This window comes from Danio rerio, chromosome 6, assembly GCF_049306965.1.
Source record: "Danio rerio strain Tuebingen ecotype United States chromosome 6, GRCz12tu, whole genome shotgun sequence".
Taxonomy (NCBI): domain Eukaryota; kingdom Metazoa; phylum Chordata; class Actinopteri; order Cypriniformes; family Danionidae; genus Danio; species Danio rerio.
This window is the reverse complement of record NC_133181.1, coordinates 12,266,985-12,280,579: the sequence shown is the minus strand read 5'-3', so window position 1 is coordinate 12,280,579 and position 13,595 is coordinate 12,266,985. Positions and strand designations below refer to the sequence as shown.

Here is a 13,595-nt window from a genome sequence, read left to right as displayed (position 1 = left end):
GACTTGCGTTTAGTTTATGGTGGTTTTTAAAACCAATGTAAAAAATTTTTTTCTCAATGTCATGTTAAAAGTAAGACTTGAGTTTGCTTGAGACTTGAGTTAATTCAAAATTAGCTAAATTTGTGTTTGTTTGAGACAAGATAAAATGTTTACCATTGGCGCAACTGTCATTAGAAAAAAGCCTTAGGGTTTAACACCATCTGAAATTATTTCATTAAAAAGGTCTTAAGTCTTAAATTTGACTTGATAACCTGTATATTGCTTAAAGTATTTACAAATATGTTCTCTTTCATATGTAGCATGTTTGGTTGATTTTAAACTGAATTTTTAACAGTGAATTTATCAAGTTTTTTGTGTTTTTGTTTTTTCCAGGAGAGGCGACTGGTGTGGAAGCGGAGACTGACTGTAGCGTGTGGTCTTCAGCTGTGGATGAGGTGTCGGAGTTGTCTCAGAGGCTTTGTGAGAGCGTGTTCTCTGGACCGGAGGGTGAGCTGGAGGCAGAAGGAGAGGAGCTCATGTTAGGAGCCTGCACACGTTTGCGGACCTCTGTCGATAAACTACTGGAGCTGCTTTCAGAGTCTTCGCAACAGGTGCTACACTTACAAACCAACGGATTATAACAGGATTTGCATACAGTGTCTATTGTGTGGAGTAGATGGTATGCATGGCTACAGATATTTAACGTGATTGATAGCAATTGTAGGGAGGTGACCAAGTTAATGATCCATGTTATATATTTTTGTGGTTTTGTTTTAACCTTTTAGTATGCACTTTTAATATTAAAAGGGACAGTTTACCCAAATCTGAATTTACTGAAATACACTCCCCTTTCACTGGTCACAAAACAGTTTGAGTTTTTTTTTTTTGAAGAGAGATGAACATTATGAAGAGAGATGGAAAGCGGTTATCATTGACTTCCATAGTATTTGTTTTATGTTCTGTGAAAGTCAATGCTTAGCAATTTCTAGCTTTCTTTAAAATATCATTGAATATCATGTGGCTTTTAACCTGTTGGGGATGAGTAAATTGGGTAAATTTTCATTTGTGGGTGAACTATCCCTTTATGGACAGACTCTGTTTAAATGTTGGGTTTACACAAAGATTTATTTTAATTTCCACCCATAGTTCATCACACTTTTCATTTTGATTTTGTCATTTATTCCTTTGTTGGCAACTGAATTTTCAGTAGCTGATTTGAGCATGAAACATTATAGATTTAAATTAATACATTTAAATCAACAAACTCTTATACATTATATTAAATTATTTGAATGATTAATCAATTTTACATGTGTAAAGGTTCAAAATAGCATGTGAAATATGAAAATTCATGTGAAGAATAACTCTTTTGTATATTATAAAGTTTTTCTTTGTGGTGTTTAAAGCTTTATTGACTTCAATCATTTTTTCATAAACGCTAACAACAATCATTTTCACACTGTTCCCAATAAAGCATTTCTGATTTTTAGAATTAATTTCATTTTTCTCTATTTCAGCTTTATTCAGCATCTTTTTACAATGGTTTTGATTTGAGTTACCAATAACCTTGCTGTCAATGCATCAGATCTGATAGAATATTGTGTCACACTTTATTTTGATGGTTTGTTTGTTGAATTTAAGTTACATTGCAATTCTTATAACATTATAAGTAGACGGTTAGGTTGCAGTTAGGGTTAGTGTAAGTTGACATGTACTTGCAAAGTTTCTTATATTCAGTTAGATGTTTGTTGAATGTCTGTATCAACAGATATTAAGCAGACAGACTACTAATACTCAAATGGACTATCAAAATAAAGTGTTACCGAAAAAATGTACTGTTAGAAATTCAGATTACAATTTAAGTATTAATCAGGGTTCCCAAGCTTCTTGAGAGTACTTGAATTTCAGACTTATGGGTTTAAGGCCTGGAAAGTACTTAAACAAATAAACAAGTTTAATTTCCGATTTAATTCAAGCACTTTCAAGGACCTGTATTTGTTTTTATTTTAGCCATTGTACTTGATTGTCAAAAAAAAGCTTATAACTAATACATTTTTTAAAATCTTTATTTATTGATCAAAATTTTAATTCATAATCAATTTATCAATTTAATTTATAATCAATTTAAATCTTACACGGAAACTCTGACAAATAACACTCATTTGATCAATATTTCAAAAACCACATTTTAATATTACCAGCATTGCAATTTATTTGGAACATGACTTTTTAGAACCGGTCCATTTTTGAAAATTACTTTGACATTTTAAAATAAATATTAAGTGTATGTGAAATGTTAAATCCACTAAAGACTTTTTTTGGCAATAATTTACAAAGGTGCTTGATTTAAAAAAAAAAAAAAATGATTCTTCAAGAAGAAGTCCTTGAATCTGCTATTTCTGAAAGTGTGGGAACCCTGAAAATAACATAAATGTATGCTTCTTTTTTTATTATTAACCGATTAACCTTTGTCTATTTTTTTCTCTCCTCCTCTGTTTCTCTGCTGTAGCTGGAGCAGATGTGTAGTCTGCAGGCTGTACTAAATGAACGATTCCGAGATGGAGGCGAAGCCGGAGCGTCTCTGCTGTTTCAGAACTCTCAGCTCCTAGAGCAGCTTGATCACGAGGCCAGTCTGAAGAGCCAGCTACAGTTGGAGCTTCACAAGGCTGAAGGTCAGAACCCCTGTATTTACACTCTGTTATCAGATGGTTCATATCTGCATATTTCTCCTCTAGTGTCAGTCACTTCTGTGACTCATTTGCTTTCCTGTATGCATTCACAGTTGAAGTCAAAATGATTAGCCCTCCTGTTTTTTTCCCAAATGATGTTAAACAAAGCATGGAACTTTTCACAGTATTTTCTATTATATTTTTTACTCTAAAGATAGTCTTAGAGAGCTTTCACATCTATATGTTTGTTTCGGAACCTGGCTCATTTGCCCAGTTAGTGCAGTTGGTTTGGCATATATGAAACCCGCAATCGTGCTCTGATCTGCGCCAAAACAATTTATTCGAGACCACCTGAATCGATTGTACTAAGAAAGCAATACGATCCAGCGAACTAACTACATCAGTGTGTTATAGATATGGATTAGCTATATATATGGCTATATGAAAAGAGAATTACGAGTAGAGTGGGATGTCATTCCTACTGGTAAATCTGCGTTTCAAATCAAATACGAAAGTAAAAGCATGTTGAAATGATAACGAAAGCTGTTTATCCATGAGACAAATTGACCGAAATTACCATCTAATATTTTTTCCATGTTTTAATCGTATAATATTTTGCATTAGGCCTGTTGTTTTGTTCATTTCTGCACTGAGACCTCGACAGAAAGATCAACATTGATCTGCTTCATGATCTGACTGCAGTCTCGGTTCATCTGTTATTTCTCTCTATAATGTAAGCCTATAAAGAATAATTTTAGCTAACATTTTTAAAAATCGATTGTTTGATTTAAGTAGATGGATTTTTACAACCCTTGACAACTGAAATGAGGCTATGTATGAGAGAGTCTTACCTCTGATTTATATTTGGTGACTGTCTGTGGGTGTCAAAATTATGAACTTTTGCTCAAGTCTTATTGCTCATCATCATAAATTTAAAATAGTGACGTATGTTGGCGCAATAGCCTAGTGGTTACCGCACTGACGTATGGTGCAGTAGCATCTCAGGGCATCCAGAGTTCGAATCCCAGCTTAAGGACATTTCCCGTCCTTACCCCATCTCTCTTTCCCACTTCGCTTCCTGTCTGAAATACTGTCCTATCCACTTAATAAAGGCAAAAAGGCCAAAACTAAAACTTTAAAAAATAGCGACTTATGACAGCTGAGTGGAATCAGTGGGTCTCTGACCAATGTGAGGAGAGTTTACTCGCACATGACTTTAATTATTTTGGTCTGTTTAGAAACTTTGCTGTGTGAAAGCGAACCACAACAAGAACAAAAAGCAACATTGTTACAATTTTACTCCCTGTTACAGAACAAACCAATTGATCTACAGGTGTAAAAGCATCCTTATTTGTTTTATTTCAGCTAGAATAAGGGCAGTTTTCAATAATAATGAAAAAAAAAACATTTTAACGGCAATATTATTAGCACCTTTAAGCAATATTTTTCTTTTTTATTGGCTACAGAACAAACCATCGTTATGCAATCATTTGACCAATTAACCTAGTTAAGTCTTTAAATTGAGCTTCAAGCTGAATACTAGCATTTTGTAAAATATCTAGTAAAATAATATGTACTGCCATCATGGCAAAGAAAAAAGAAATTGGTTATTAAAAATTAGTTATTAAAACTATTCAAAAAAGTATTGAAAAAAATCTTCTACTAAAGTACTAAAAAACTGTACATTTGCCTCTAGGTCTGATAGAGGGTTACGTTGCTGAGAAAGCCACTTTGGAGGAGGTGCTTCAGCAGAAGGAGACGCAGGAGCAGCGTCTGGCAGAGGAGCTGGAGAGCGCACGCATGCAGCTAAAGCAAATCGGCGAGAATCACACTCTTCTCCTGCGCCAAAGAGAAGCCCTCACTGCTGACCTTGGAGACACTGAGAAGGGTGAGAGAGAAAGGGCTTACGGCTGTGCTTTAAAATGATGTTCTTTAGCAGTGTTTTTCAACCCTGTTCCTGAACGCACACCAACAGTACACATTTTCAACCTCTCCCTAATCAAACACACCTGAATCACCTCATCGGAATCTTAGAAGAGACATCAAAACCTCAAATGCATGGGTCAAATAAGGAAGACATCCAAAATATGTACTGTTGGTGTGTCTCCAGGAACAGGGTTGGGATAGACTGTTCTGTAGTGTAATTCTCTGTAATTTATGTAATAGTGTCATTCAGTACATCCCAGACTGCCCCACTGAAGAGGAGTCTATGCAATGTGGGTTATCTATAATATAGTAGTTTAAAGTTTTATTTAGTTGTATAATTTTTTTTTTCATAAATTACATTATTCTTATGCATTTAAAAGGATAGTTCACTCAAAACTGAAAATTGTCGTCATTTACTCTCCCTTCATAATGTTGTCATAATACTGAAATTTCCAACTTTGATTCGATACCTTGAGAAATATTGATATTCGATACCATTTTTTGATACTCTGGGGAACAAATTCCACAGTTAAAAGTATGCAAATAAAGTAAATACGGAAAAAATAACTAAACATTATAATGCTTATACCTGGTACGTCAGCAAAAAGGACTGCACTAATTTAGTTTAGTTTTTTTAATGTAATCTTATTTTTTTGATCAAAACAAGATTGTTAATCATCATCATCATCATCATTATTATTATTATTATTCATCTCCCTACTGGTGAGAAGAGAGTGGGAGAGAGAAAAAAAACAATATCGAAAGTATCCAAAAGCAAGATTGTATCATAATAAATATATCAGTATAGTTTTTATTTATTTTTTTATTGATTATATTATTGATTTTGACCATTGCTTCACATCACAAACCACTTTACGTTTTCTTTTTTTTTGTAGAACACAAGAAGTTATTTTGAAAAATGCTGAAAACCTGTAACTCAGTAGACGTCCATAGCATTTGTTTTTCCTACTCTGCAAGTCAATGAAAAATTGTAGAAATCTGTAGCCAAAGTAACTTCTTTTGTTCAACAAACAAAGCAAACTCGTAAATGTTTGGAACCAGTTGATTGAGTAAATGATGAGAAATTTCATTTTTGGGTGAGCAATCTCTTTAAACCCAATTCTGAGCTGCATCAATCAGTCAATCTACATACATGTCAATTGCACTACATATGAACAATCTGTGCCTCTTCTGTAGTCCAGAGTTGGACTTTGTTGATGCTCATTTTATTGGAGTAGTTTCAAATGCCAAATTTAACTAGCATAAACCAAAGATTATGCCATGTGCTGCATACAGTACATCTTTATAAGTTATACAAATCCTAGAAAAATATCAAGATATAATTTTTGTTCAATACTGCGTACTTGTGATGCTGTAGTAAATGAGTGGTTTGTGTGCTTTTGATGGAGCTGGTTTCATCCTACAAATTCTTTCTGCTCTGTAGGCTTCCTTGATGCAGAGGAAGAGACAGGTTTGTTATTATAATCCAAGGCTGATGTATATATTTGATTTTGAAACAAAATTGACCACTAAATGCATCCATTTCAGATGAAGTTTGCGAACTGTTCTTTAAAATTTTGTAGGGGTGTAACGATACATCGTACTAACCAGAAATCGTGAAATAAAAATTGCTGATGTAAACAATTACACTCGTGATATTTACATTTCGTTGCTGTGAAATCCCGTGCGGTGATTTCTAGATTGTTTGACCACAGAGAAAGAGAGAAAGGATGCGCTAGTGAATGAAGCCTAATTCTGTGTGTTTGGAACTGTTTGCCTAGGCTGTGAATAACGGTAAATAAAGTTTCTCATTTCGCTTCATAAGATCTGGAGCCACTTGTAGTACATATGATTTATGTGGTTCAGGTTTATTTTAATTAAACTTAATTTATTTTTTAAATCTCCATGACTGTACCTACTGACTTCAGCTGTGATTTCTGGAGCTGCACTTTGCAAAGTGATACACATTTAAATGATCATATCGCATTTAGAGTTATGATCTCTTCAAGCATTTTATATAGTTTATTTTTTCATAGTGAACACAGTAATGTACATGCTGCTTTCCTGTAGATCAAATAAATGCCTTTATTCTGGTAATGACAAATGTCTGATTTTACCAGTGAAAATTACCTATTTATATGTAGTCTATGGCAGTTCAAGCTTAGAATAAAGAATTCATCTTCAGAATTATAATGGTTGTATTCTTATGGTCATCACTGTCTTGTCCATTAAAGACCAGCCCCAATTTAAAGTCCATTTAAGTCCACCACTCTAAGTATTCACAAAATGTAGCATTTTAAGCAGCAGCAGGCCTACATATTATTGTAAAATAGTTTTTTTTTTGTACCTTGTTTAGAGATAATAATGTTTGACTTTGTTTATAGCATGCAATCTAGAGATAATGTTGTATCTTGAGTTCAATATCGAAATGTGTATTGAAACGTGAGTTGATTGCATTGTTACACCCCTAGAAATTAGTTTTTTATTAACGTTTTTGCTTTAATGAAATCTTTTTTTTTTTTGCAGCCTGAATTGTTTAAATATCATTTTGAAGGTCAAACTTTTGGTTTGACTATTTATTCTTTGCCAGTTTTTTTACTTACTTCCGTTTGCTGTGCTTTTTTATTTGTTCATTGAGAATGCACAAATGATTCAAAGCTCCCTTACATGTGTGCATTTAATATTTGAGTGTTTTTTTTTTGAGTGTCTTTTTTTAGCATACAATATAGAGAAAATATTGTCTCGTGAGTTCAGTATTGAATTGTGACGAGTTCTTGCTTTAATGTAATTTTTTTTTGCAGCATAACTAGTTCAGATATCAAAACTTCATTGTTGTTGACACAAATTTTATCGCAATTCAATATAATATTGTTTATTAACACAGCCGTAATACAATTTAGAAAAAATATTTTATCGTGAGTTCAGTATCGAAATGCGTATTGAATCGCATTGTTGCGCTATGCGTATTGAGTGCATTGTTACGCCCCTACAAATTAGATTCTCATTAACATTTTTGGTTTAATATAATCTTACATGTAATTTTTTTGCAGCCTGACTTGTTCAAATATCATTTTGAAGGTCTAACTTTTCCTTTGACTTTTCATTCTTTGCCAGTTTCTACTCAATCTAGTTTGCTGTGCTTTTTTTTTTTTTTTTTGTTCTTTGAGAATGCACAGATCATCCAAAGCTCTCTTACATGCTTGCATTTTAATATTTGAGTGTTTTAAGTTTTTTTTTTTTTTTTTTTTTTTTTTTACAATATAGAGAAAATATTCTCTAGAGTTCAGGATTGAATTGTTCTTGCTTTAATGAAATCTTTTTTTTTTTTTTGCAGCCTTACTTGTTCAGATATCAAAACTTCATTGTTGTTGACATTAATTTTTATAGCAATTCAATATAATATTTTTTATTGGCACAGCCCTAATATAATATAGAAAAAATAACGTATTGTGAGTTCAGTATCGAAATGTGGGTTGAGTGTGTTATTACAGCCCTAGAAATTAATTTCTCATTAACATTTTTGCTTTAAAGTAATCTTTTTCAAAAAAATGTTCAAATATCATTTGAGGGTCTAATTTATTTTTTAGACTTTTCATTCTGTGCCAGTTTCTACTCAATCCAGTTTGCTGTGCTTTTTTATTTGAGTGTTGAATGCACAAATGATTCAAAGCTCTTTTACATGGTTTCATTTTAATATTTGAGTGTGTTTTGTGTGTTTTGAGTGTCTGATTTGTTTTATAGCATACAATATAGAAAAGTATCGTATCGGGAGTTCAGTATCGAAATGCGTATCGAAAGGTGACTTGAGTGCATTGTTACACTCCTAGAAATTGTTTCATTAACGTTCTTGCTTTAATGTTACCTTTTTTTGCAGCCTGACTTGTTCAAATATCATTTTGAAGGTCTGAGTTTTCTTTTGACTTTTAATTTTTTGCCAGTTTCTACTCAATCCAGTTTGCTGTGCTTTTTTTATTTGTGCGTTGAGAATGCACAAATGATTCAAAGCTCTCTTGCATGCTTGCATTTTAATGCTTCATTGTGTTTTTTTGAAACATGAACTCCTTTACACATTTTACTCACTGGTTCTGTGGGCTCTTTGCAGCTCTTCTGGCGGAGGCTGAGCGTCTCGGGCAGGAGTGTGTGGAAGTTCAGCGGCAGGCGGAGAAGGATCGCGGTGGCTTGGCGTCCCGTCTGCATATGCTGGAACAGGCCCTGGAGGAGCAGGAGAGCCGTGCGCATCAGCTGGAGGAACAGCACCGCCTGCAGACTGAAGACCTGCAGCAACACATTGATGCTCTGGAGAAACAGCTCAAACATAACCGGCAGTTCATCGACGTGAGTTTGTTCAGTGCTTCATTCAGGTTCTGTGCAGACTTTTGACTCCCTGATAGTTTTGGCAGCAGTTTTACAAAACAGACTTGGTGTTAGCTTAGTTTAATCTTGTTTTTTACAGGAACAAGCGGTAGAACGGGAGCATGAAAGGGATGAGTTTCAGCAGGAAATCAAGAATCTGGAAGCTCAGTTGAAACATCCGTCTAAAGGACATGCATCGGTGGACAGCAAGGGTCAAAGGGTAAGGTTTAATGCTGAAAACTTAAGAAATGTGACCATCTTAACAGTCTAATTTTTAAAATTATGATTATTTTATTTATTGTAAATTGCAAAATGTGGCAAATGTATGTCAGCAAAATAGATCAGCAGAAGCTTCCCTCTCAGAAAAATTTTCTATAACCATATAATGCCTGGTACAGGTCAGGTTATGCTTTGCTTTTGGATTTGTAAAGAACTGTTATATTCAGGGTTCCTATAGGTCATAAAGAAAAATATATATAATTCAATGTCTGGAACAGGCCTTTTGAAATTCCAAGCCATGGAATACCAGGAATTTTTGTTTTGCCTCATTTAGGTTTCATTAATCAATTTTATTTTCTTAATTTTTATTTTATTTTACTTGTATTTTTATGTATGTTTAGGCTATTTTTCAACTTTTAATTTAGTTTTAATTGATATTTTCATATTAAATTTAAGTCAGTCATCAAGCTGTACTTGTATACTAAGGCTATCATGCCAGGCATCAGAAGGACCACTTCAAACACTGTGTTATAAAAGTAGTTGACAAGCTAAAAATAAATTTAGCAAAACTACTATCGAGCAATAAAATATGGGAGAGGAAGCACTTCACAACCATAAACTGTAAATAGCTAAAATGAGAACAACAATGGATAATTTGACCTCAGATTTTTAGAGAAAAATAAGGTAAAATAGCCATTGTTGTTCTCGTATTGGTTATTAAAGTCATTCTAAATTATATTCATGCTTAAATATTTTTGTTATAAAAAGCACAAAAGCTGTTTGTTTTTCTGTTCGTTAGATGTCATAGAAATTCTGCTTTTTAGTTTATATAATATATAGATATAAAGTGGCTATTTTGTATGTTGTAACCGTTACAATTGTTTGTTTGCTTAAATGGTGATTTAAAACAGGAAATCATTTTGATTTTATTTATTATATTATTTTACTACTTTTATGAAAATGTTGTCTAATTATTTTATGTAAGTGTTTTGACTAAGCATTCTAGTATTCTCATGATGCTGTGGAAATTGATTTAGAAATTGATCTAAAGCAGGTTTTTTTTTTTTCTCTTTTTACATATAAATGTATGAAACCCACTCCTCTTCCAAACCTCATTACTCACAAACTCTAGCAATGAAACAAAAGCCATTCACATATTGTCTGGGTCTAATCTCTGAATGATTTGACTGCTTATTTAGATGCTATTCTTTTTCTCCCTAACTAAATCTAGATTGAGGACTTGGCTATTCAGGTATGTAATCCAGCAGTAGCCATGAATGTGCTGATTCTGTAGCTGATATTGCATGGCTTAGACAGTAGAGCATGTGATGGACGTTGTCCAGTCATGGTCTTGTCTTGTTTTTCAAAGCTTTTTCCATTTATACACCGTACATCAGTCATGTCTTTTATTAATGTTGTTGTTTTTTTTCCTCTTCTGTCCTCCCACGCCAAAACACATTCTTTTTCTCTGTCCTATAAAATGTCTGCTTGCTACTTTTGTAGCTGCTGAATGAATGACTTTGTCGCCTTAACTGTTCACCTCAGCTCATCTGCCCATTCCTTTTAGGATTATCTTGTGACCCTCTTAAATGTATCTATTCTTGGCAGAAGTGTTGTTTTGTATTACTTTTGTTGTTGCTTGCTTGACGTATACTACAACATTCATTTTTGGTGTTTGTATCCAAATACTTGAAGGAACACTCCACTTTTTTTGGAAATAGACTGAATAGAAATAGAATTTTACAACTTCCCTCGAGTTAAACAGTTGTGTTTTACCATATTTGAATCCATTCCGCCAATTTCAGGGTCTGGCGTGAGTACTTTTAGCTTAGCTTAGCATAAATCATTGAATTGGATTAGACCATTAGCAATGATATTACGCAGCACCTGCGTAATACCATTGCTTCTGCTGCAGCCATTGTACAGCAGCAAAGTTCCTTTATCATTACGCTGCAATGAGAGTATAGTTCCTTGCCATATCAGCCTTAAAAATAGCAACTTCTCTTTTTTTTTTGGAATTACTTGTGTACAAAAACTACTATTTGTATTATTACTCGTGTCAAAACTTGTAATTACAAGACAAGCTTTAAATGGAAATATTTTGGAATCTATTTTTGAGAACTAATTAAGTGCGATTCTAATAGTCTAATGTGATTTAAAGTTTTATCCTAAGGTAAGCTAAACGTGCTCCCCTTTTAAAAGCGCAGACCTGTAGATTGGCTGAATGGATTAATAAAGGTTAAAACTGTTTAACGGATTTTAAAAATTAGCCTATTTCTAAATAAAGTGGAGTCTTTCTTTAATGTTTTTCATCATACCCTAATGGTCATTATTCTCTATGCATTTGACTTTCTTGGTGTCTTTTTTGCTCAGGTGGAAAGTCTTCAGGCTCTGATCAAAGACAAAATGGAAGACTACAGTGTCCTATTATTAGCAAAAGAGCAGTGCCAGCGTGACGTGGAAGAGCGCAATGATGAAATTGAAAAATTGGCAACTCGTATCCGCGAGCTGGAGCAGGCGTTGCTGAGCTGTGCAGAGGCAAGCCGAACTGTAACACAGCTGGAGCAAGAACTTCAGAAAGGACACAAGAACTTTCAGGAGCTCACACAGGTGTGCAAAAATACACACACAAGTAGGGCCTCACTAAAATGACACAGCTTGATTTAACTACAGAAGCATTTCAGACACATTCTTTTCAAGTATTTTGTGTACATGTACTCGCCGAAAATATGCATGAAATATGAAGGCATGTATTTAATACATATCCTGTATGGTCTAAAAAAAAATCTGAATAATTTTAAACCGATTAAATGCAAGCAAAAGGTAAAAAAATCAAACATGCAGTAGTTCTGAGTTTTATTCTTTTAATTTGGTTATCATTGCCTTGTCCTCAGCGTGTATAATTGTTGAACTTGCTCTTCAGTGTTTACTTTACTGTTCACAAGTGGAAATTTATCTCTGGCTTCACCACACAAACAAATCAGCGTTCACATTACACACATCACAGAAAAAACAGGCAACACAAATACATTCAATGTCATCATACAGATCACATTTAAAATCAAAACTGTATTTTAAACTCTATACATACTTAGGACCCAGTAAACTTTAATGGCAGTTGGCACATAGGACATTTGATGCACATTTTTCTTTAATTGAGGTTGCCTAAAACGTCTTTTTGATGGCAAGAACTGAAATTTTATATTTAAGGGGTGGGAACAATCTTCAATGATGGTGCTTTGTTTAATTCTCATTGAATAAATTATATTTGATTGTCTCTGTGCTTTACCTACAATTACTCTGGCAATTTTTACTATTCGACACAGTTATTGCTTTTCCTTCATTGGCAACAGTCCATACCATGCAATCATGTTAAAACTTTCAACCAAGTTCTTATATACCATCTCCAGAATTTCTTGACTCTAAATTGTTGTAACCTCCTAATGAGCTATAATCTCTGCATTGTTTTTTTTGAAAATGCACTCTGCATTTGCAGCAAATGTCAATCCACTATCAATAGATGTTCCTAAATCTAACTGCCTCTATTTCATGTCCCTCAAGGACTAGAGGGTTTAACCCTCGATTAAGTACTAGTTTATCTCTGCTAATTATCATCTATTTTGGTTTTATTAAAATTGATCTCCAGCAAACTCCTCCTTTTACACCAGTTTTGAAGCAAATTTATACAACTATAGTACAAGATTATCTCCTTCTGTTCCTGTTTTAGTCAACCGGCCAGCAAGTGCCATATCATCTGCATATTTAAATAACTTTAAACCTAAATCCTGAATCTTAAGTTAATTTGTATTTGTTTTAGACACCATATTGTTAACAACTACTCTGAGGACGATTTAAAAGGAAATCTTTTATCCACCAAATAAGATCACCAATCACTTCTAAATCAAGTAGTTTTTGCAGGAGAATATTTGTTTGAATTGAATTAAAAGGTGAGCTAAAATTTATAAATAAAATCCTAACATCATTTTTAGTCTGTTGGATATGTTCAGCAGCAAAATTACAAAGTTTCCCCTGTAGGCGAACTGAAGGGGTCCAAATCTTTGACCACTTTGTTCCAGATGTGCCTTGATAATACTCTTTCCATACATTTACCCAAAATAGATGTAAGAGCTATTGGTCTAAAATCTTTTAACTGATTAGCATTAGATATTTTAGGTTGTAGAACAATTGGAGGCTTTCAGCAGTGAAACTACACTGAACTGAACTTCAACTCTGAAAACTGGACTGAAGAGGTTTCAATTTACTAAAACTACTATGTTATGCTGCTTTCACACAATCTACATTGTAAAAGTGCTATAGAAAGGAAGATCTGTCAATTCGATTTAGGACCATCTTGTAACCCCCTTAATAATATCTATTCTCGACAGCTTTATTAGTTTATAAACTATAGTTTTTGGTGCTGCTTGGCCTATACTACCACATATATATTTA

The 13,595-nt window shown here is 33.7% G+C and overlaps 1 protein-coding gene across 8 annotated transcripts in view; it reads left to right on the top strand.

Moving 5' to 3' along the window:
* pcnt (pericentrin) overlaps positions 1-13,595 on the top strand; it is a 90,657-nt gene that overhangs the window by 41,762 nt on the left and 35,300 nt on the right. For 2 of the 8 annotated variants that reach the window (XM_021476784.2, XM_073952598.1), the window contains exons 26-33: positions 373-590; positions 2,489-2,651; positions 4,345-4,536; positions 6,019-6,045; positions 8,677-8,909; positions 9,028-9,147; positions 10,378-10,398; positions 11,520-11,756. In XM_021476784.2, the coding sequence (XP_021332459.1) occupies positions 373-590; positions 2,489-2,651; positions 4,345-4,536; positions 6,019-6,045; positions 8,677-8,909; positions 9,028-9,147; positions 10,378-10,398; positions 11,520-11,756 (1,211 nt within the window). The remainder of the gene's footprint in view (positions 1-372; positions 591-2,488; positions 2,652-4,344; positions 4,537-6,018; positions 6,046-8,676; positions 8,910-9,027; positions 9,148-10,377; positions 10,399-11,519; positions 11,757-13,595) is intronic. The other 6 variants (XM_002662304.7, XM_073952600.1, XM_021476785.2 and 3 more) reach the window with 3 other exon arrangements.